Source organism: Halichoerus grypus, chromosome 7, assembly GCF_964656455.1.
Source record: "Halichoerus grypus chromosome 7, mHalGry1.hap1.1, whole genome shotgun sequence".
NCBI classification, from domain to species: Eukaryota; Metazoa; Chordata; class Mammalia; order Carnivora; family Phocidae; genus Halichoerus; species Halichoerus grypus.
In genome coordinates, this window is record NC_135718.1 from 97,452,145 (window position 1) to 97,473,044 (window position 20,900).

Consider the following 20,900-nt stretch of genomic DNA (forward strand, 5'->3'; position numbering starts at 1 on the left):
CTCTCTATTTAAGATAAAAACCCTTCTGTTTTAGGACACGGAGAAACGGGAAATTTGGCTACATGGATGGGTGCAGGGTTGGGAAAGAGGTCCTGTGCCTTCCTTCTACAAACCAAAAAAAAGGGCTCTGCTTCTGTCCACGGGAGGCCTGGAATTCTATTAGAGATCCCTTGTTATTGAAGGTCATTAAATCTGAAATACTTCTTCCTGGATGAGAGGACTTAATCTTTTTAATATGTCATTCCTTTGCAAATTAATTTGTAAGTTGACCATAATTCCCATCAACTTCTATTTTTAGCTAAGCAAAGTGATTTAAAAAATTAACATGGAAGAATAAATGTGTAAAAATTGACAGAATTTTTTTGGAATAGTTTAGTAAGAGAAGATATTACACAGTACCAGGTATTAAAAGCCAACTATTCAAACACTGATAGCTCTAACTAAAAAAAAAAACCAAAAAACAAAAAACAGAAAAACAAAAAATTAGATAAATAGATAAATATGCCTATATATATATCAACACTGAGTATAAACATGCTGTAATCAAAACCATGTAATATCAGCATAGGAATAATCAAAAGAAAAATGAACAAAAAAAGGAGTAAGAAAGCAGCCATTCTGTGTAAGAACTTCCTATGTGACAAAGCTAGCATCCCAGTGGGATGATCAGTGTTTCTGTGGTACAGTCTATTGACTATCCATGTGGACGAAAACAAAGTTAGACTCCTAGCATCCTATTTACAAAAATAAATTCCAGGTAAAATAAAAGTCTAAGTGTAAAAAATAAGGCTTAAAGACATAAGAAAAGAACATTAAGTTCATTTTTATACTCCCAGAGGTGGTGGTACACGACAAGGGACCTCAAATGCGTGATAGAAAACATCAGCATGGTACAGATCGGGACTTCTCCTGTGCCTCAGAACTTCCACTACAACCCCCAGGGGAGTAAGTGTCCTCAATATTAAGGAGAAGCATGAGAAACATCCCAGCAGCCTTTCTAAGAGCGAATCCTTAGGTTATCAGTGACCCTCCTCCCACCCAAGCAAGAGAAGCCTGGAGGTTCAGCAGGGAGGAGATGTCTTTGAAGAGGATGCTTAGGAATAAGGACCCATGAGCATTTCCTCTCCTTCTCTTGGGGGAAGGGAAGGAGGCATTTCCCCCATCTCGGGTCAAGCCAGGGAGGCACCAAAAGAATCCAACATGGAGATTGGGGTTCCCTGCTGTTGGGAGCTGACATCTCTCATTCCCTGGCTGAGGCTCGCCGAGTGACAGAAACCTGTAAGTTCTTGAAGTGCTGATCCTGCAGTGTGAGGATGGAAGGGCTCTGTAGATGCCTCTGGGTCCCTGGGGATCCCCCTGAGGACTGTGGTGCCTGCCTGTTGCCGACAGAAGCGAGAGAAGCCGGCTGGAGCAGGCTGCAATGGCAGGGTGGGGGTGGGGGCTGATTCATGTCACGAAGGGGGTTGGGCCCAAATGGGGGGTAGTGAAGCTTATTAGTGGCTAGATTAACATTTTGATTTAGACTGCACTGAATTTTTTCTCACCTAACAAATTAACAAAATTTACAAAAATTAAAAAGATTGATAACATTCAGTACTGGTAAAGATATGGGAAAACAGGCATGCTCATAAAATGCCATAGCAATGTAAGTTGCTTCGAGGAAAGTAGTTTGCCGGTATGGATTAATATTTAATGAAGGCATCGTCTTTGACCCAGAAATCCTACTTTTAAGAATCTATCCCCTAGAAATAAAAACAACAGAGTGGAAGAATATCTATATATATCAGTATTGTTCACACACAAAACTGGAAACAGCCTAAGGATATCCATCAGGATGGAACACTTGAATAAATCATAGTACATCCACCTGATGGAATGTATGCTGCTAACAGGTAGATCTATAGGTACTGATCTGGAGAAATATGCATGAAACATTACCCAAAAAAACATTGCCGAGTGATCTTTATAATATGATCTCTCTTTTTTTTTTTCCAAAGGAAAGGAAAGAAAGAAAAAGTGTGTGTGTGCATGCACACTTGCATAGTTGAAAAGGACGTGGAGAAAAGTATGGAGGAATATTACCCTTGGCTACCAGGCTGGTGGTAAGATGGAAGGAGACGGTTAATTTCTCTCTTCGGGGCTACATTGTTTGATTGACACAATGTTTCAAAAAGCCAGGCAGCCACTTCCCGCAATTTAAAAAATCCCACTAAGGAGTATAAATGGAAAAAATAAAGGAAAAGTGATCCATCATTTTGGTTTAAAGCATTGCTACCTTCCAGGGTGGAGGCCACTCCTTATATTGGACCTAGAGGAGCCATTCCTTAAAATGCATCCAGTAACTGACTCAGTCAGGTGCCTACTTTCTCTGGGCCTCATCTACAAAATGAAGATACTAAAGTAGATGATTGTTCAGATTCTTCCAAAACTATAAGCTCCAATAATAAGTTATCTGTATGAAAAGAATGTCGTCTTGGGACATATTTCAAAGGTGGTAGAGCCTGATCAGCGGTGTGTGGTTGGGGCCCGGGGTGGGGAGATGCTGGTGTGAAGGGTTTCTACTGATTAGCTGAACTTATGACGGGGAAGTTCACAATCTGGCTCTCAGCACCAAAGGAAGGCCCGGTGAGAGTCCTTATTTAGGATCTAGAACTTCCCTTTTTCTTCTCCCTAATAAGTTGGCCATGAAAAGGAAGGGAGCTGGGTTATGGGGAAGAGCACTGGACAGAGCACGGGCAGAATTTCCCAGGCTGACCCCGGGGCCACTCCAAACCAGCCTTCCCCACTGCCCTGGAACTGTGTACCATTGGTGGGCCGCTCAGAATAGTCTTCAGTTAAAAAGGGAAGAGCCGCCCCCTGCCCAGGCAGATGGGATGAGGGGAGGAGTCTGAGCTCCTGGTCAGGTCTGGCTGCCTCTGACTTTACCTTCCCACGAGGGCACTTCTTCTCTGAGCATGCCTCCCTACCCCACCTCCCTGCCACCCCAGGAAGGAGACGGAGATGCTCACCGAGGACCAAGAGCCGGACGCGTGACTTAGAGGTTCCCGCCAGGTCTGACATCAGGGAGACTGAGCACTCGTACGTGCCGTTGTCATCCATGGTCAGCTGGTCAACAGTGATGGAGGCATCTGATTGCTCAGCATTGCTCGATATGTTGACGCGGTTCTTGTAAAGGTCACCATAGATGTAGCTTTTCAACGAAAATTGCCAGGTGAGCACCCTTTCCTGGGAGGAAGAAGAAACACCACTCAGTCTTAGCCCAAGTCTCGGCATGGTGCTTGCAGCCTGTGCTGAGTAGCGTCATCCACCATTTCCCAGGCCCAAAGGGTGGACTCACCAACCCCTAAGAACAAACAGCTCTAATATGTAGTGCCCATTTGTGGGTTCCTCTTCTAATGTATGTGTCCTTTTAATGCAAATACTGAAGGACCAGGGCAGATAGGCAGTTCATAACACAGAAGCACACATGGATAAAGGGCTTTCTCGGATCCCCACACCTTCCCCTCTGGTAACCTCTGGCATCTCTCTTACCCTTCTGATTTCAAACTGTTCTCTCATTCAGACAACCAGGGTTTAATGAGCACCTATTACGTGCCACACATTATGCTAGGCGGCCACCACTGGCTTCCAAGCCCACTTTATTTACTTGACTCTTGCCTTTGGAATTTATTTATTCACTGATCTACTCATTGTTTACCAAAAAGAACATGAGACTGGCTAAGATCACTACTTTCTAGCCAAACGGCCCAAGTACAAATCCCAGTTCTGCCACTTACTAGTCATATGACCTTGAGCAAAATGTGACTCTGTTTCCTTTTCTACAAAATGGAGATAAAAACAATAACACCTATTTTATACAATTTTTGTGAGGATTAAAGTATATATGCAAAACAGGGCATGCCTGACACGGTAGGTTTGCTGTAAGTGCCAGACATCATCACTCCTGAGTGTGATATTCAAAGACGAGTAACTCGTGATTTCTGCCCTCAAAGAATAAATGTTACGACATCCTATGATTAGCTATGGGGCCTCAGAATAGAGGCATTACATCTAAACTGGGAAGTCTGGGAAGGCTTCCTGGAAGAGTTCCCAGAAGACAGTGTCTCGGATCCTGAAGGACAAAGGAGAACCGGCCAGGCAAAGGGCTAGGGGGTTGGGGCGGTGCACGTTGGAGGAGGACAGATGTATTCGGCATTTTAGGCAAAGGGAGAACATTGAAGAAAGACCTAGGAGTGGGAAGCTCTGGGTCAACCCCAAGTGGTTCAGTATGAATGGAGGTGAGTGTGTGAGGGTGGGTGGAAGATGCGCACGGGCAGGTAGCAATAAAGATCATAGCTGCTCTTTACTGAGTGTGTGCTCCGTGCTGGGTACTATTCCAAGCACTTTGTGTGTATTATCTCACAACACTGACGTGATGGAGGTATTATGATTATACGCATTTTACACATGAGGAAACCAAGGCACCAAGAGGTGAAGTACCTCTCCCAAGTTTACGTGGTTAACCAAATGGCAGGGCAGGGATTTGAACCAGACGTCTGGCTTCAGAGCCCCGACCCTGGCGATTCTGTATTGCCAGACTGCAGGACCGTGTATACGGACTGAGTCGGTTGCACTTTATCCTGAAAGCACTAGAGAGCCATGTATTTTAGGAAGTTAGCTCTCAACACAGGGTGGAAAATGAATTAGAAGGAGAAGCAAAGGCAGTTAAGAAATGAGTTGAGCAATTCAGATGAAAAACGATGGGTCTTCGGATCAGGCTGTGGCAGTGCAGACGGGAAGGATGAAGTGAATTTAGGGAGGGTGAACAGGGTAGACCAATGGGACTGGGAGTCAGGGAGTGGCAGACCTCAAGGGGGAGGGTCTTTGGCCTGAATATTCTGGGTGTACAGTGATGTCACTTCCAAGAGAAGAAACACCTGGACAGAGAATGTTTTAAGAAAAAATGATGCATTCTGTTTAATACGTGATGTGCCTGAAGTGTCGAAGGGACACCCAGGTGGAGCTCAGTAGGAGTGGACAGGGCAGCTGAGTGCACCTGGGAATGAAGGTTTGGAAGTCAGTGACTTAGATGTTAACTGAGCCGTGGGCTGGAGGAGGCCATCCCAGGTAAATGAGTACGGTATGCCAAGTCCCCAGCGTACTTCATTCTGAAAGGTCGGGGAGAGCTCAGATGGATCAGAAGAAAACCCAAGATGGGACTGCCAAAAAGCCAAGGGAGGAAGATTCCGAGATGGGAAAGTGGTCGATCGTGGGAAATGCTAGCGAGAGATGAAACAAGAGGAAGCCTGAATGAGTACATTGAATCAGCAAAAGAGAAGTTGCCGGTGACGTCAGTGGGTTGGTAGAGGCCAAAGGCAGAGCCGGCTTGGGTAGAGAAGGGAGTGTGGAGACACAGTGTCAGGTCTGATGCTGCACAGGTCCTTTGGGCAAAGTAGGACCAGGTGCCCTAGTTTTCGGACCAACACAGCCTGTGCCAGGGCACGCGAGTTGGCTACTGGAGTGCAGGCTCCCTGGGCTGGGTACCCTTGTGCAGGGCATAACTGCAACCGCCCTGGGAGCAGCAGATAATTCTCAGGAAGCTTGGCTGAGGAGGGGAGGAGCATCGGGGTGGGAGAGGAGGAGGTGTCTTGAGCTGAGGACCAGTCCATGGATGCAGATCCTTCCCAGCTCAGCTCTTTTCTGACGGGCTGGCTCTGCCTGGGGCTCTTGATGCCCCAACCGTTCTCCTAATCACAGCTATCCCAAGGCTTCCTCCCTGGATCCCGCACCGCTGCCCAGACCTGTCACAATAATCTCCTTGAGGACACAGATTTAATCCCTTTCTCCGCACCCTCAAAGGGATTGCCTCAAATTCTTTCAGAAGTGGGGGATCCATCAGGCAACAGAAGAACTTTAGTGTTTAAGCACTCAGAGAAATGCCTGGTGAGACCTTACATCTGGTTGGCTGAATACATGTGATGGTGGAAGAGACAGCCTTCAGTTTCTTCAAGCTAAAGGCCACAGCTTCCCTCTCTAGGTTTTACCCTGAGATTCTGGAACTAGATAGGACCTGTGCCCATGGCCCATCAGGGTCCCCAGGGCAACAGACAACAGGGTGCATCAGGCAGGATTTACTCTCCTTTCCCATGGGTCCTGCTGCTCTAGGCCTTGGGCGTCCTGGGTCACCCCTTCTTTCCTGTCAGGGAAAAAGGTAAATGCTTTCACTCTGGGTATTCCAGGGACCTAATGCTTACCTCTGGCAGGCACGTTTGCATTTTTTGTTTCTTTTTTTTTTGTTTGTTATTAAGTAGCTCCACACCCAGCATGGAGCCCAACAGAGGGCCTGAACTCAAGACCCTGTGATCAAGACCGGAGCCAAGATCAAGAGTTCTTTGCTTGCACTGAGATACCACCTTACACCAGTTTAGAATGGCAAAAATTAAGGCAGGAAACAACAAATGTTGGAGAGAATGTGGAGAAAGGGGAAACCTCTTACACTGTTGGTGGAAATGCAAGTTGGTAGGAATGCAAGCCACTTCAGAAAACAGTATGGAGGTTCCTCAAAAAGTTAAAAATAGAACTACCCTATGACCCAGGAACTGCACTACTTGCTATTTACCCCAAAGACACAGATGTAGTGAAAAGAAGGGCCACATGCACTCCAGTGTTCATAGCAGCAATGTCTATCATAGCCAAACTGCGGAAGGAGCCGAGATGCCCTTCCACAGATGAGTGGATAAAGAAGATGTGGTCCATATATACAATGGAACATTACTCAGCCATCAGAAAGGATGAATACCCACCATTTGCATCGACATGGCTGGAACTGGAAGGAATTATGCTAAGTGAAATAAGTCAAGCAGAGAAAGACAATTACCATATGGTTTCACTCAGATGTGGAACATAAGGAATAGCATGGAGGACATTAGGGGAAGGAAGGGAAAACTGAAGGGGGTGAAATCAGAGGGGGAGTCGAACCATGAGAGCCTATGGACTCTGGGAAACAATCTGAGGGTTTCAGAGGGGAGGGAGGTGGGGGATGGGGTAGCCCGGTGATGGTTATTAAGGAGGGCACGTGTTGTAATGAGCACTGGGTGTTATACACAATGAATCATGGAACACTACATCAAAAACTAATGATGTACTGTAGGGTGACTAACATAACATAAATAAATAAATAAATAAATAAATAGTCTGGTGCTTAACTGACTGAGCCACCCAGGTGCCCCCACGTTTGCCTTTTAAAAGTAGACCTCACTCTGGAACTTACTGAACCACAATGGAAAAGACAACTGTTAGCCTAATGGGCTATATACTTCCCTGATGACCATATGCAGGTACATGAACAAGATCTGGCATCTGTTTAGGGACCTGTTTTGTATGACCCCCAACCCTACACCCATCCTTTCTTTTTTTCTGAACGTACTTAAAAAACAACAACAACTAAGGTTGTAGAATTACAAAATTCCTTCTACCTTGGGACCTTAAGTAGGATGCCCTCAACTGATTTTAGTCCTTTGGAGTCAATGTGTGTTGCTGCTTATTTAAAGACAGTTCAGCTAGAGCTCCGAGAGTGGCCGGTATTTTTTTTTTAAAGATTTTATTTATTTATTCATGAGAGACAGAGAGAGAGAGAGAGAGAGAGGCAGAGGGAGAAACAGGCTCCCAAGGAGCAGGGAGGCCAATGCAGGACTCGATCCCAGGACCCTGGGATCATGACCTGAGCCGAAGGCAGACGCTTAACCATCTAAGGAGTGGCCGGTATTTTAAAATAAGTATCTCATTTAAAAAAAAAAAAATGAGATACTTTCCTGAACCACCAGGAGGGGTAGGCACCTGAGCAGGGAACCTCGGGTGAGTTAATTTAGTTCACCAGTGCCTACTCATTGGAAGAGCTGGGTTTTTATTCTTGAAGAGACTCATGGAAGGGCATGTTTCTTATAGGTTCACATACTAGTTTTTTTTTTAAAGATTTATTTATTTATTTGAGAGAGGAGAGAGCACACCGGTGGGGCGGGGCAGAGGGAGAGGGAGAAAATAGAGACTCTCAAGCAGACTCCCCCCGCCCCAATCCCCGTGAGTGCGGAGCCCGACTAGTAGCTCACTCGATCTCATGACCCTGAGATCATGACCTGAGCCAAAACCAACTCAACAGACTAGGCAGCCCTAGGTTTATATACTAATTTGTACAAAAATGTCCTTGGTGCAGCTTATGCCAAGTAATTATGAGGATTGTTCTTGAGTATTGTGTGAAGGTTATGAAGTTGGAATAGGCAAGTCATGGGTGTGAAAGCTCTCATTTATCCACCTCATTTAATTTTTAGCTTTGTAGCCAAAGTCTCTATTTTCCTGTTTTAGGACGGCTGAAGTGTCCTGACACCCTTTCTTAAACCTGAATTGATGTATGGTGGGGCCATGTGAGATATTTTTTGTGATTTTTTTTTAAACTTCCCCTTTTTGTATATGTAATATTAAGCAAATGATGAAACATTGCTCTAATGGTTTAACAAAGGAAGGAGAACAAAAGACCCTAATTTCTGGGTGGAGAAGTCAGTCTCCTTCAATGTGGAAAAGTAGATCAAGACTGTTACCAAAAGTTCTTCTGTGTTATTGTACCTGACTTTAGTATCCAATTTTTTTTTTGGCCAAGTCGTGCCTTTCCTCCTGGAATTGTAAGTGGGACACAAAACTAGCACTTTTTCACACTGTGAAGTACATATTGTTACAGAGAATATACCAGGGCCTTTCTCACTGTTAAGCAAATGATGCCTCGTGAATATATGATCTATGCAGAAACTCCTGAAGTTTTACCTGCTGATGCTGGCTGTCTGTTGGAAAATAAATTTTGAATGTGTTCTTCTTCCTCCCACCCCAAAAAATAAAATAAATAAAAATAAAGTAGACCTCACTCAAGCTTATGAATAGATGCTCCATTTCTAATAATTAGAGAAATGTGAATGTGATTTTTAAAAATGAGATACTTTTTTCACTTACCAAAATGGCAAATATCAAACAGTTTGGGAATACTGTGTGTTGGAGAAGTAGGCGTCCTCGTATTGTTGGTGAACGTGGAGATTGGCATGACATCTAATGAGAGCAATCTGATCTTATTTATCAAAATTTTAAATTCACATACCCTGTGACTCAGAAGTTCTATTTTTAATAATTTATCCTCCATGTATATACTTTATATACACACTTATGCCATATATGTGTGGTACATATGTCCATAGACATTCACATAGAGATATTTACTGCAACATTATTTGTAGCAGCAAAATACAGGAAACAACTCAAATATGCATCATTGGTACATATAGTACATTCATAAAATGGAACACTTTGTGCAAATGTTTAAAAAATGAGACAGATTGCCTCTAGGCCTTTTGGCTAAGATCAAGGGTAAAAAATGAGATAGGTATAAATGTACTGACATATGGAAAGAGCTTCATGACATGTATTAAGAGAAAAAAGCCAAGTGCAGAACAGTGTGTGCGTAGTCTCTGTAAACATGCATATTCATATATGTATGTTTGCATATGTGCACAGCATGTATTGAAGGCCACCCCAAAACTCATAAGAATGGTTCCCTTTGGTGAGGGGAACAGGAGACTGGGAGTTCAGGGTATGGGGTAGACATACTTTAAGTATTACTGCTTAATCTTTAGTCATATGCATGTGTTACTTAAGACACACACATACACACAAATGAGCACTCAGGTTCTGCTGGGGGGAGCACAGAATGGAGGCAATTTGGTAGTCTCTATGAAATTATCAGAGCATTTACCCTTTCTGGGAGTGTATTCTAGCAGTATACCTGTCCACACCCAAAATGACATATGTAAATGGTTATTCTTGGTAATTGGAAGACTGGGAATAAAAAAGTGCCTATCATTATGGGGCTGGTTAAATACTAACAGTGCCTCCTCACAGTGGACTCCTATGATGCTCTTAAAGAATGAGGGAACTCTCTATTAACCGATGGAAAAAGCTCTTCAGGAACTATGTTAAGTGAAAAATGCAAGGGGCAGAACAGTGCCTGGAATGTGCTACCTTTTGTGTAAAAAGAGGGGGAAATAGGAACACACATACATGCACACAAAACATGCTAACATTTTCTTGAATTTGCATAGAGTCAATGGAAGGATACACAAGAAACTAAATTGGTTCTCTTAGCCGAGAGTAATATTCAAAATACGTAATAATTGCAGCAGAGATACCAACCAATCAGAATAGAGGCTGGTCCCAAACAACCAGAACCAGTGAAAATCGGCCTTGCCTACAGGTGGGGAGTGTAGGGGGAGAGGGGTGGAGATGGTGAGGAATAGAAAGATTGGGGTAGACAGGAGGGGCAGGGATGGGAATGAGACTTCCCAACGTTCGCTTTCAATGATGTTTTAATTTTGGACCCGTGGGACTGTATTACCTATTTCAAAATAAAAATAAAAAATAAAATACAGGGGGAGCAGAGCAAGATGGCAGAGGAGTGGGAGAGCTGGATTATGTCTGGTCTCAGGCACTCAACTGGATAGGGATCAAACCATTCTGAACACCTACGAACTCAAGAGGAGATCGAAGAAAAGAATAGCAACAACTCTCTGAACAGAAAAGCGACCACTTTCTGGAAGGTAGAACGTGCGGAGAAGTGAATACGAGGCGATATTCGGGAGGATAGACGGCGGGGGAGGGGCCTCCGTCGGCCGCTTCTGGCAAGTGATAGAGCCGCGGAGCACAAAATCGGAACTTTTAGAAGTCTGCTCCACTGAGGGACATCACTCCGGTGGCTAAGCAGGGGGTGGAACCCTTGTGGGACAGTGTGGTCTCAGGACCCTCGGGGTCACAGAAAGACCGGGGGTGCCTGAGTGTGGCAGAGCTCCCAGGTATCGGAGCAGGGAAGCCGGCTGCAGAGACAGAGCCCAGGTGCAGGCTCTCAGCTCGGGGTTGCCATAAACCGTGATCCGGGGCACAGTCAGGCCACTGCTCCTCCAGCAGGGACCCAACAAGTGGCAGATCCGGGGAGACTCCCCTTCCTCCCCTGGGAGGAGCGGCGCGGGAGCACACCGCAGGGATCTGCTGGGTTTGGAGACTCCACACGGGGTCGGGTGCCAGAGATAGAAACGCGCGGTCACAGGCCGGGTGAGCATGGAGTGCAGCCGGAGACCGGGAACACGGGAGTGACTGACTGCTTTTCTCTGGGGGCTCACTGAGGAGCGGGGCCCCGAGTTCTCGGCTCCTCCGGGGTGGAGATTGGGAGGCCGCCATTTTCACTCTCGTCCTCCAAAGCTGTACGGAAAGCTTGCAGGGAACAAAAGCTCCCGAGAGCAAACCCAAGCAGATTACTTAGCCCAGACCGGCAAGGGTGGGGCAATTCCGCCTCCGGCAAAGACATTGGGAACCATGGCAACAGGCCCCTCCCCCAGAAGATCAGCGAGAACAGCCAGCCAAGGCCAAGTTTACCGATCAATGAGAACGGCAGAACTCCAGCGCTAGGGGAATACTACACTTAGAATCCATGGCTTTTTTACCATGATTCTGTAGTCTTTCAAAGTTAATTTTTTTTAACTGTCTTTTTTTTTTTTTTTTGAATTTTTCTTTTTCCCTTTTTCAACCAACATCTTATCAATCACTTTTTTAAAAAACATTTTTATTTTTCATTTTTAGAGTCATATTCTATCCCTTCATAGTAGTTACCCTTATTTTTGGCATATATATATAAGTTGTTCTCTCTTTAAAATTTTGAGATAGTTTCTTCTAACAGATCAAAATATACCCTAAATCTCTAGTGTATGGTTTTGTTCTACTCTCCTGCCTGATCACATTCTCTCCCTTTTTTTTTTCTTTTTTTTTAAATCCTCTTCTTTCTTTTTTCAAACAACTTCTTATCAATTCCTTTTATAAAATTTTTTATAATTTTCATCTTTACAGCTATATTCCATCCCTTCATCATATCAACCCTTATTTTTGTACATATATAAGTTTTTATTTCTTTAAAACTTTGGGAGACACTTTCTTCTAACAGACCAAAATACACCCAAAATCTAGGGTGTGGCACTGATCTATGCACCAGCCTGATCATATTTGATCATATTCTGGGTTTTTTTTGTTTTGTTCTGTTTTTGTTTGTTTTTATCTTTTTCTTTTTTTTTTTTTCTTTTTCTTTTTTCTTTCTTTCCCTTTCTTTTCCCCTGGCTTCAGGTCTTTTCTTATTTGTTTAGAGTATATATTCTGGGGACGTTGTTACCCTGTTAGCATTTTGTTCTCTCATTAATCTATTCTCCTCTGGACAGAATGACAAGACGGAAAAAAAATCACCTCAACAAAAAGAACAAGAGGTAGTACCGACTGCCAGGGACCTACTCAATACGGACATTAGTACAATGTTAGATCTAGAGTTCAGAATCATTACTTTAAAGATACTAGCTGGGCTTGAAAAAAGCATGGAAGTTATTAGAGAAACGCTTTCTGGAGAAATAAAAGAACTAAAATCTAATCAAGTTGAAATCAAAAAGGCTATTAATGAGGTGCAATAAAAAATGGGGCCACTAACTGCTAGGATAAATGAGGCAGAAGAGAGAATCAGTGATATAGAAGACCAAATGATGGAAAACAAAGAAGCTGAGAAAAAGAGAGATAAACAACTACTGGATCACGAGGGCAGAATTCGAGAGATAAACGATAACATAAGACGAAACAACATTAGAATAATTGGGATCCCAGAAGAAGAAGAAAGAGAGAGAGGGGCAGAAGGTATATTGGAGCAAATTATAGCAGAGAACTTCCCTAATTTGGGGAAGGAAACAGGCATCAAAATCCAGGAAGCACAGAGAGCCCCTCTCAAAATCAATAAAAATAGGTCAACACCCCAACATCTAATAGTAAAACTTACGAGTCTCAGAGACAAAGAGAAAATCCTGAAAGCAGCTCGGGAGAAGAGATATGTAACCTACAATGGTAGAAACATTAGGTTGGCAACAGACCTATTCACAGAGACCTGGCAGGCCAGAAAGGATTGGCATGATATATTCAGAGCACTAAATGAGAAAAATATGCAGCCAAGAATACTATATCCAGCTAGGCTGTCATTGAACATAGAAGGAGAGATAAAAAGCTTCCAGGACAAACAAAAACTAAAGGAATTTGCAAACACGAAAACAGCCCTACAAGAAATATTGAAAGGGGTCCTCTAAGCAAAGAGAGAACCTAAAAGCAACATAGACCAGAAAGGAACACAGACAATATACAGTAACAGTCACCTTATGGGCAATACAATGGCACTAAATTCCTATCTTTCAATAGTTACCCTGAATGTAAATGGGCTAAATGCCCCAATCAAAAGACACAGGCTATCAGATTGGATTAAAAAACAAGACCCATCGATATGCTGTCTGCAAGAGACTCATTTTAGACCCAAAGACACCCCCAGATTGAAAGTGAGGGTGTGGAAAACCATTTACCATGCTAATGGACATCAAAAGAAAGCTGGGGGGGCAATCCTTATATCAGACAAATTAGATTTTAAACCAAAGACTGTAATAAGAGATGAGGAAGGACACTATATCATACTTAAAGGGTCTATCCAACAAGAGATCTAACAATTGTAAATATCTTTGCCCCTAACATGGGAGCGGCCAATTATATAAGGCAATTAATAACAAAAGCAAAGAAACACATTGACTACAATACAATAACAGTGGGGGACTTTAACACCCACCTCACCGAAATGGACAGATCATCTAAGCAAAAGATCAACAAGGAAATAACGACTTTAAATGACACACTGGACCAAATGGACTTCACAGACATATTCAGAACATTCCATCCCAAAGCAACAGAATACACATTCTTCTCTAGTGCCCATGGAACATTCTCCAAAATAGATCACATCTTAGGTCACAAATCAGGTCTCCACCGGTACCAAAAGATTGGGATCATTCCCTGCCTATTTTCAGACCACAATGCTTTGAAACTAGAACTCAATCACAAGAGGAAAGTCGGAAAGACCTCAAATACATGGAGGCTAAAGAGCATCCTAGTAAAGAATGAAGGGTCAACCAGGAAATTAAAGAAGAATTAAAAAAAATCCATGGAAACCAATGAAAATGAAAACACAACTGTTCAAAATCTTTGGGATGCAGCAAAAGCAGTCCTAAGAGGAAAGTATATAGCAATACAAGCCTTTCTCAAAAAACAAGAAAGTCTCAAATACACAACCTAACCCTACACCTAAAGGAGCTAGAGAAAGAACAGCAAATAAAGCCTAAACCCAGCAGGAGAAGAGAAATAATAAAGATCAGAGCAGAAATCCATGAAATAGAAACCAAAAGAACAGTATAACAGATCAATGAAACTAGGAGCTGGTTCTTTGAAAGAATTAACAAGACTGATAAACCCCTAGCCAGACTTATCAAAAAAAAAAAGAGAAATAACCCAAATCAACAAAATCATGAATGAAAGAGGAGAGATCACAACCAACACCAAAGAAATACAAACAATTCTAAGAACATATTATGAGCAATTCTATGCCAGCAAATTAGATAACCTGGAAGAAATGGATGCATTCCTAGAGATGTATCAACTACCAAAACTGAACCAGGAAGAAATAGAAAACCTGAACAGACCTATAACTACTAAGGAAATTGAAGCAGTCATCAAAAATCTCCCAAAAAACAAAAGCCCAGGGCCAGATGGCTTCCCAGGGGAATTCTACCAAACATTTAAAGAAGAATTAATACCTATTCTTCTGAAATTGTTCCAAAAAATAGAAATGAAAGGAAAACTTCCAAACTCATTTTATGAGGCCACCATTACCTTGATCCCCAAACCAGACAAAGACTCCATCAAAAAGGAGAATTACAAACCAATATCCCTGATGAACATGGATGCAAAAATTCTCACCAAAATCCTAGCCAATAGGATCCAACAGTACATTAAAAGGATTATTCACCATGACCAAGTGGGATTTATCCCTGGGCTGCAAGGTTGGTTCAACATCCGCAAATCAATCAACGTGATATAATACATTAACAAAAGAAAGAACAAGAATCATATGATCCTCTCAATAGTTGCAGAAAAAGCATTTGACAAAGTACAGCATCCTTTCTTGATCAAAACTCTTCAGAGTATAGGGATAGAGGGTACGTATCTCAATATCATAAAAGCCATCTATGAAAAACCTACAGCGAATATCATTCTCAATGGGGAAAAACTGAGAGCTTTCCCCCTAAGGTCAGGAATGCGGCAGGGATGTCCACTATCACCACTGCTATTCAACATAGTATTAGAAGTCCTAGCCACAGCAATCAGACAACAAAAAGAAATAAAAGGCATCCAAATTGGCAAAGAAGAAGTCAAACTCTCACTCTTTGCAGGTGATATGATACTTTATGTGGAAAACCAAAAAGACTCCACCCCAAAACTGCTAGAACACATACAGGAATTCAGTAAAGTGGCAGGATATAAAATCAATGCACAGAAATCAGTGGCATTCCTATACACCAACAACAAGACAGAAGAAGGAGAAATTAAGGAGTCGATCCCATTTACAATTGCACCCAAAACCATAAGATACCTAGGAATAAATCTAACCAAAGAGGCAAAGGATCTGTACTCAGAAAACTATAAAATACTCATGAAAGAAATTGAGGAAGACACAAAGAAATGGAAAAACGTTCCATGCTCATGGATTGGAAGAACAAATATTGTGAAGATGTCAATGCTACCTAGAGCAATCTACACGTTCAATGCAATCCCTATCAAAATACCATCCACTTTTTTCAAAGAAATGGAACAAATAATCCTAAAATTCGTATGGAACCAGAAAAGACCCCGAATAGCCAGAGGAATGTTGAAAAAGAAAAGCAAAGCTGGCGGCATCACAATTCTGGACTTCCAGCTCTATTACAAAGCTGTCATCATAAGACAGTATGGTACTGGCACAAAAACAGACACATAGATCAATGGAACAGAATAGAGAGCCCAGAAATGGACCCTCAACTCTATGGTCAATTAATCTTTGACAAAGCAGGAAAGAATGTCCAATGGAAAAAAGACAGTCTCTTCAACAAATGGTGTTGGGAAAATTGGACAGCCACATGCAGAAGAATGAAACTGGACCATTTCCTTACACCACACACAAAAATAGACTCCAAATGGTTGAAAGACCTAAATGTGAGACAGGAGTCCATCAAAATCCTAAAGGAGAACACAGGCAGCAACCTCTTCAACCTCAGCCGCAGCAACTTCTTCCTAGAAACATCGCCAAAGGCAAGGGAAGCAAGGGCAAAAATGAACTATTGGGACTTCATCAAGATAAAAAGCTTTTGCACAGCAAAAGAAACAGTCAACAAAACCAAAAGACAACTGACAGAATGGGAGAAGATATTTGCAAATGACACATCAGATAAACGGCTAGTATCCAAAATCTATAAAGAACTTATCAAACTCAACACCCAAAGAATAAAGAATCCAATCAAGAAATGGGCAGAAGACATGAACAGACATTTTTCCAAAGAAGACATCCAAATGGCCAACAGACACATGAAAAAGTGCTCAACATCACTCGGCATCAGGGAAATCCGAATCAAAACCTCAATGAGATACCACCTCACACCAGTCAGAATGGCTAAAATTAGCAAGTCAGGAAATGACAGATTTTGGCGGGGATGCAGAGAAAGGGGAACCCTCCTACACTGTTGGTAGGAATGCAAGCTGGTGCAACCACTCTGGAAAACAGTATGGAGGTTCCTCAAAAAGTTGAAAATAGAGCTACCATACGATCCAGCAATTGCACTACTGGGTATTTACCCCAAAGATACAAATGTAGGGATCTGAAGGGGTACGTGCACCCCGATGTTTATAGCAGCAATGTCCACAATAGCCAACCTGTGGAAAAAGCCAAGATGTCCATCGACAGATGAATGGATAAAGAAGAGGTGGTATATATATACAATGGAATATTATGCAGCCATCAAAAGGAATGAGATCTTGCCATTTGCAATGATGTGGATGGAACTGAAGGGTGTTATGCTGAGCGAAATAAGTCAATCAGAGAAAGACATGTATCATATGACCTCACTGATATGAGGAATTCTTAATCTCAGGAAAGAAACTGAGGGTTGCTGGAGTGGGGGGTGGGGTGGGAGGGATGGGGGGCTGGATGATAGACACTGGGAAGGGTATGTGCTATGGTGAGCACTGTGAATTGTGCAAGACTGTTGAATCACAGATCTGTACCTCTGAAACAAATAATGAATATATGTTAAGAAAAACAAAAAAAGAAGAAGATAGCAGGAGGGGAAGAATGAAGGGGGGGAAATCAGAGGGGGAGACGAACCATGAGAGACGATGGACTCTGAAAAACAAACTGAGAGTTCTAGAGGGGAGGGGGTAGGGGAATGGGTTAGCCTGGTGTTGGGTATTAAAGAGGGCACGTTCTGCATGGAGCACTGGGTGTTATGCACAAACAATGAATCATGGAATGCTACATCAAAAACTAATGATGTAATGTATGGTGGTTAACATAACAATAAAAAATAGGTACAAAAAAATAAATAAAATAAAATACAATGTCTTCTATATTCCGCAAAAGAACCTAAACAGAAAAAAAAAAAAGAAAGAAAGAAAAAAAAACCCAAAACACTATTCAATAAAATCTGACCTTAAGGAGAGCTCTGTGCTAATCAAAAGGAATGACTGTCTCAAATGATACAATTTAGGTAACTTGAGACTGACCAGCAGAAGGATATTTTAGGGAAGGTCACTTTTTCAAAATAAAGGTGGCATAATATGCCCCTCACTGGGTCCAACACTCACTACTCTCTCCCCACCCAGTCCAGCTTGGGTGCTGGTGTTTATTCTAACATTTATTGAAAGACTTGTAGTCCTTGTCCTCTAAGAGGTCATGATCAGGTAATATTCACTTCCATGATACCCTCAGCTTTTTAAGGATGCTTACCGAGTGACTCCTTAGAAGCTTGTCCCATTGGATAAATCCATTTCGGTCGGAGGCAGACGTGCGGTAGGTGCATGGAAGGGTAACGCTCTTTCCCCGGGCAGCCCGAAGAACATCCTGTGGGGTTTCCACAGAGATGGCATTGACAGTCGCCCAGACTGGAAAGAAAGTGGGAAGTGGGAAGAAGTAAATGACATGGCATAGCCACTCATTGCCCAGAGGACCTCTCAGGGAATGCCCAGTGACATTCTCCTCCTGCAACCACAGCTAGACACACTATAACTGTGATCTTGGCCATGGCACACCCTCTGTTCTCCATGACCAAAGTGAAGATGATCGTGTGCCTTGGTCCACCCTATACCCATCCTGCAACATCACAAAGAAGTTAAATGCATTGTATGGTAGCTAAAAGCCCAGCTTTGAACCTCAGCCCCACCTCTTACCAGCTGTGTGAACTTCTCTCATCCATAAAATAGGAACACCAATACTTCCAAGAGTTGTCGGGAGAACTTAGTGAGATAATATGTATAAATACATTTTTTAGTGTCTAATAGAAAGCTCTTGATAAATATTCCTCACCACCTTTTTTTGTTGTGATGATAATGTAGCCATACATTTAACAAATTTTTATGGAGCACTTAAATGTGGTAAGGAGTTTTATAAATAAGATTAAATCAAGGTAAAGAGAGAGGGTATTCCCAGGTGAGTTTATTCTACCTAAGTTTACCAGGAAAAGGTGAGAAAAGCAGTGTGGCCACACCAGTATCTCCCATCACGTATATTCATCTTTCCACATGATGGTGACTCATCTCCATCTGTGTCCCCTCCTCTTGAATTTGAGTAGGCTGGGACTACAGTCTGAGGGGCACCATATGGCTTCTCATGCTAACTTGTAAGAGGCCATAAGATTTGCTTGGTCCTCTTGAGATGCTCCCTCTGAGAACCCAATAACATTCTGTGAGAAAGTGAAGCAGCCACATGGAAAGACCACATGTTATTTGGGACAGAGCTTGAGCTGAGGTCCCTTGGAAGAGCCAATATCCATTCCCAGCATGTGGATGAGCATGCTCAGCTGTCTAGGAAAGCAGGGCTGAGCTATCCTTAGAGAGCCTACCCAGAGTGAAGATTCATGAGCAAAATATATACTGGCATTGTTTTAAGACACTAAGTTTTGGGGTGATCTGGTTTGTAGCAATAGATGCTTGAAACAGAAAGCCATGTGGATACCTGTCATGAGAACTTTCTAGGCAGAGTAAGGGTGGTCCATGTGAGGAACAGCAAGGAAGCCATGTGGTAGGAGGGGAGGGAGGAGGAGAGATGAGGCAGAGAGGTAGAGAAGTCTGAGGTCACACCGGGCCTTTAGCCCATATTTAGGACTTCTTATTTTTCTTTGGAAGAGGTGGGAAGCCCTTGGAGGGATTTAAGCTGAGGTAATATACTTGACATACATTTTTAAAGGCTCAACCTGGCTGAAGTGAGGTGCAAGGAAGGAGGAGATTGGGGAACAGAGTGGAAGCAGGGCAACCAATCAAGAAGCTTTTCCAATTGTATAGGCGAGTGTTAATGGTGGCTTGGGCGCAGGTCAGGGTAGTGGAGGTGGAGAGAAGTGATCCAAGTTGGAATGTATATAGAAAGTAGAGCCAATGGGATTTGATTGCAGATTAGATTTGACATATTAGAGGAAAAGAGAAGTCAAGGATAGATAAGGGGTTTGGCCGAAACAACTGGAAGGATGGAATTGTCATTTATGGAGATGAGGAAGACTGAGAGGGGCAGGTTTTAGGGGGAAGATCAGGAGTTTGTTTGTGGACATGTGAAGTTTGAGATACTTATTAGACACTCAATAGAGGTGTTGAGGAGACAGTTTCCTGGGGAGGTCACTGAAGGCCAGAAGATGGGGAGGAAGACAGAGAAGCGCACAAAGACAGGGAAGGTATCTGGGATGGAGCCCTGGGGCACTCCAGTGCTTAGTGGTGGAGAAAATGAGGAGAAACCAGCAAGGGAGAAGGAGAACTGGCCAGGCGGCTAGGAAGAGAGCCCAGAAAAAGTGGTTCCCAGTGGCCAAGCAGGAAAAGTATTTCATGAAAGCAAAGGAGGTCAGCTACGCCAAAGCTGCTGATCTGTTGGGCTGGGGAACTGGGAACTGAGGGATGACCACTGGATGTGGTGACATGGAGGCGATGAGGGGACCTTGGCATGAGCAGATTCCATGGAGTGGAGATGGAGCCTGGGAAGATGGGCTCAAGAGCAAGCGGGATGAGAAGAAGAGGGCAGTTTTTGCCAAAGAGATGTGGGGGTTAAAGGAGTCTGTGGGGTCAAGAGAGGTTTGTGCCTTTTAAAAATATATGATGATTTAAAAAAATATTTTTGATACCGTGGCCCTCATGTTTTTCTCTTCTATGCGATCTTTGCCTCTCTACTCAGTGGGTGTGACAAAAGTACCAGATGGAACATCTAATCTGTAATTAGACAAGTAGGAAGTAGAGAAGTTCATTTCGAGAACCTTCCAACTACCTCCCTTCTTCCTTCCTTGCGTGGGTCTACACTGGGTATCTCCTTTCTAGTGGTTCAGAAAAGAGTGGGTTCTGCCATCCTGCTGCCGCCTGAAAGCTGTGGATGCCCCATGCTCCAGAAGAATTCTTTCTCACCCTCGCCACTCCCCTGCTCTCTTCCTCCAGGCTGAGCCCTTCTCCTATTCATGAAGAACATCCATCTGATGCTCAGCTAATTCCCCCCCAAGGGTCTACAAACAAAGAGTTCAGGGTTGTGTTAACTTCCCTAAGGATAGACAAACTGGGAGAGTGAGTGCTTTTCACCTCCAGGAAGAAATCAAAACCTCCCGGCACCAGAGTAGTTTGCTGAGGAAGAAGTTTAGAGCGCATTCACTGTCCCAGAGGAAATGTCCAGACTCTCCCCGGCAGAATCAGTACCTACTACTCACAAGTACTCGCCTCCTAGGACTTCTGTCTCA

The 20,900-nt window shown here is 43.2% G+C and overlaps 1 protein-coding gene across 1 annotated transcript in view; it reads right to left on the reverse strand.

Annotated features, from left to right (window-relative positions):
* The window catches only part of GPA33 (glycoprotein A33), a 38,552-nt gene that overhangs the window by 13,166 nt on the left and 4,486 nt on the right, over positions 1-20,900 (reverse strand). The window contains exons 2-3 of the mRNA XM_078078661.1: positions 17,933-18,087; positions 3,009-3,225 (exon numbers count right to left, since the gene is read on the reverse strand). Coding sequence (XP_077934787.1) covers positions 3,009-3,225; positions 17,933-18,087 — 372 coding nt within the window. The remainder of the gene's footprint in view (positions 1-3,008; positions 3,226-17,932; positions 18,088-20,900) is intronic.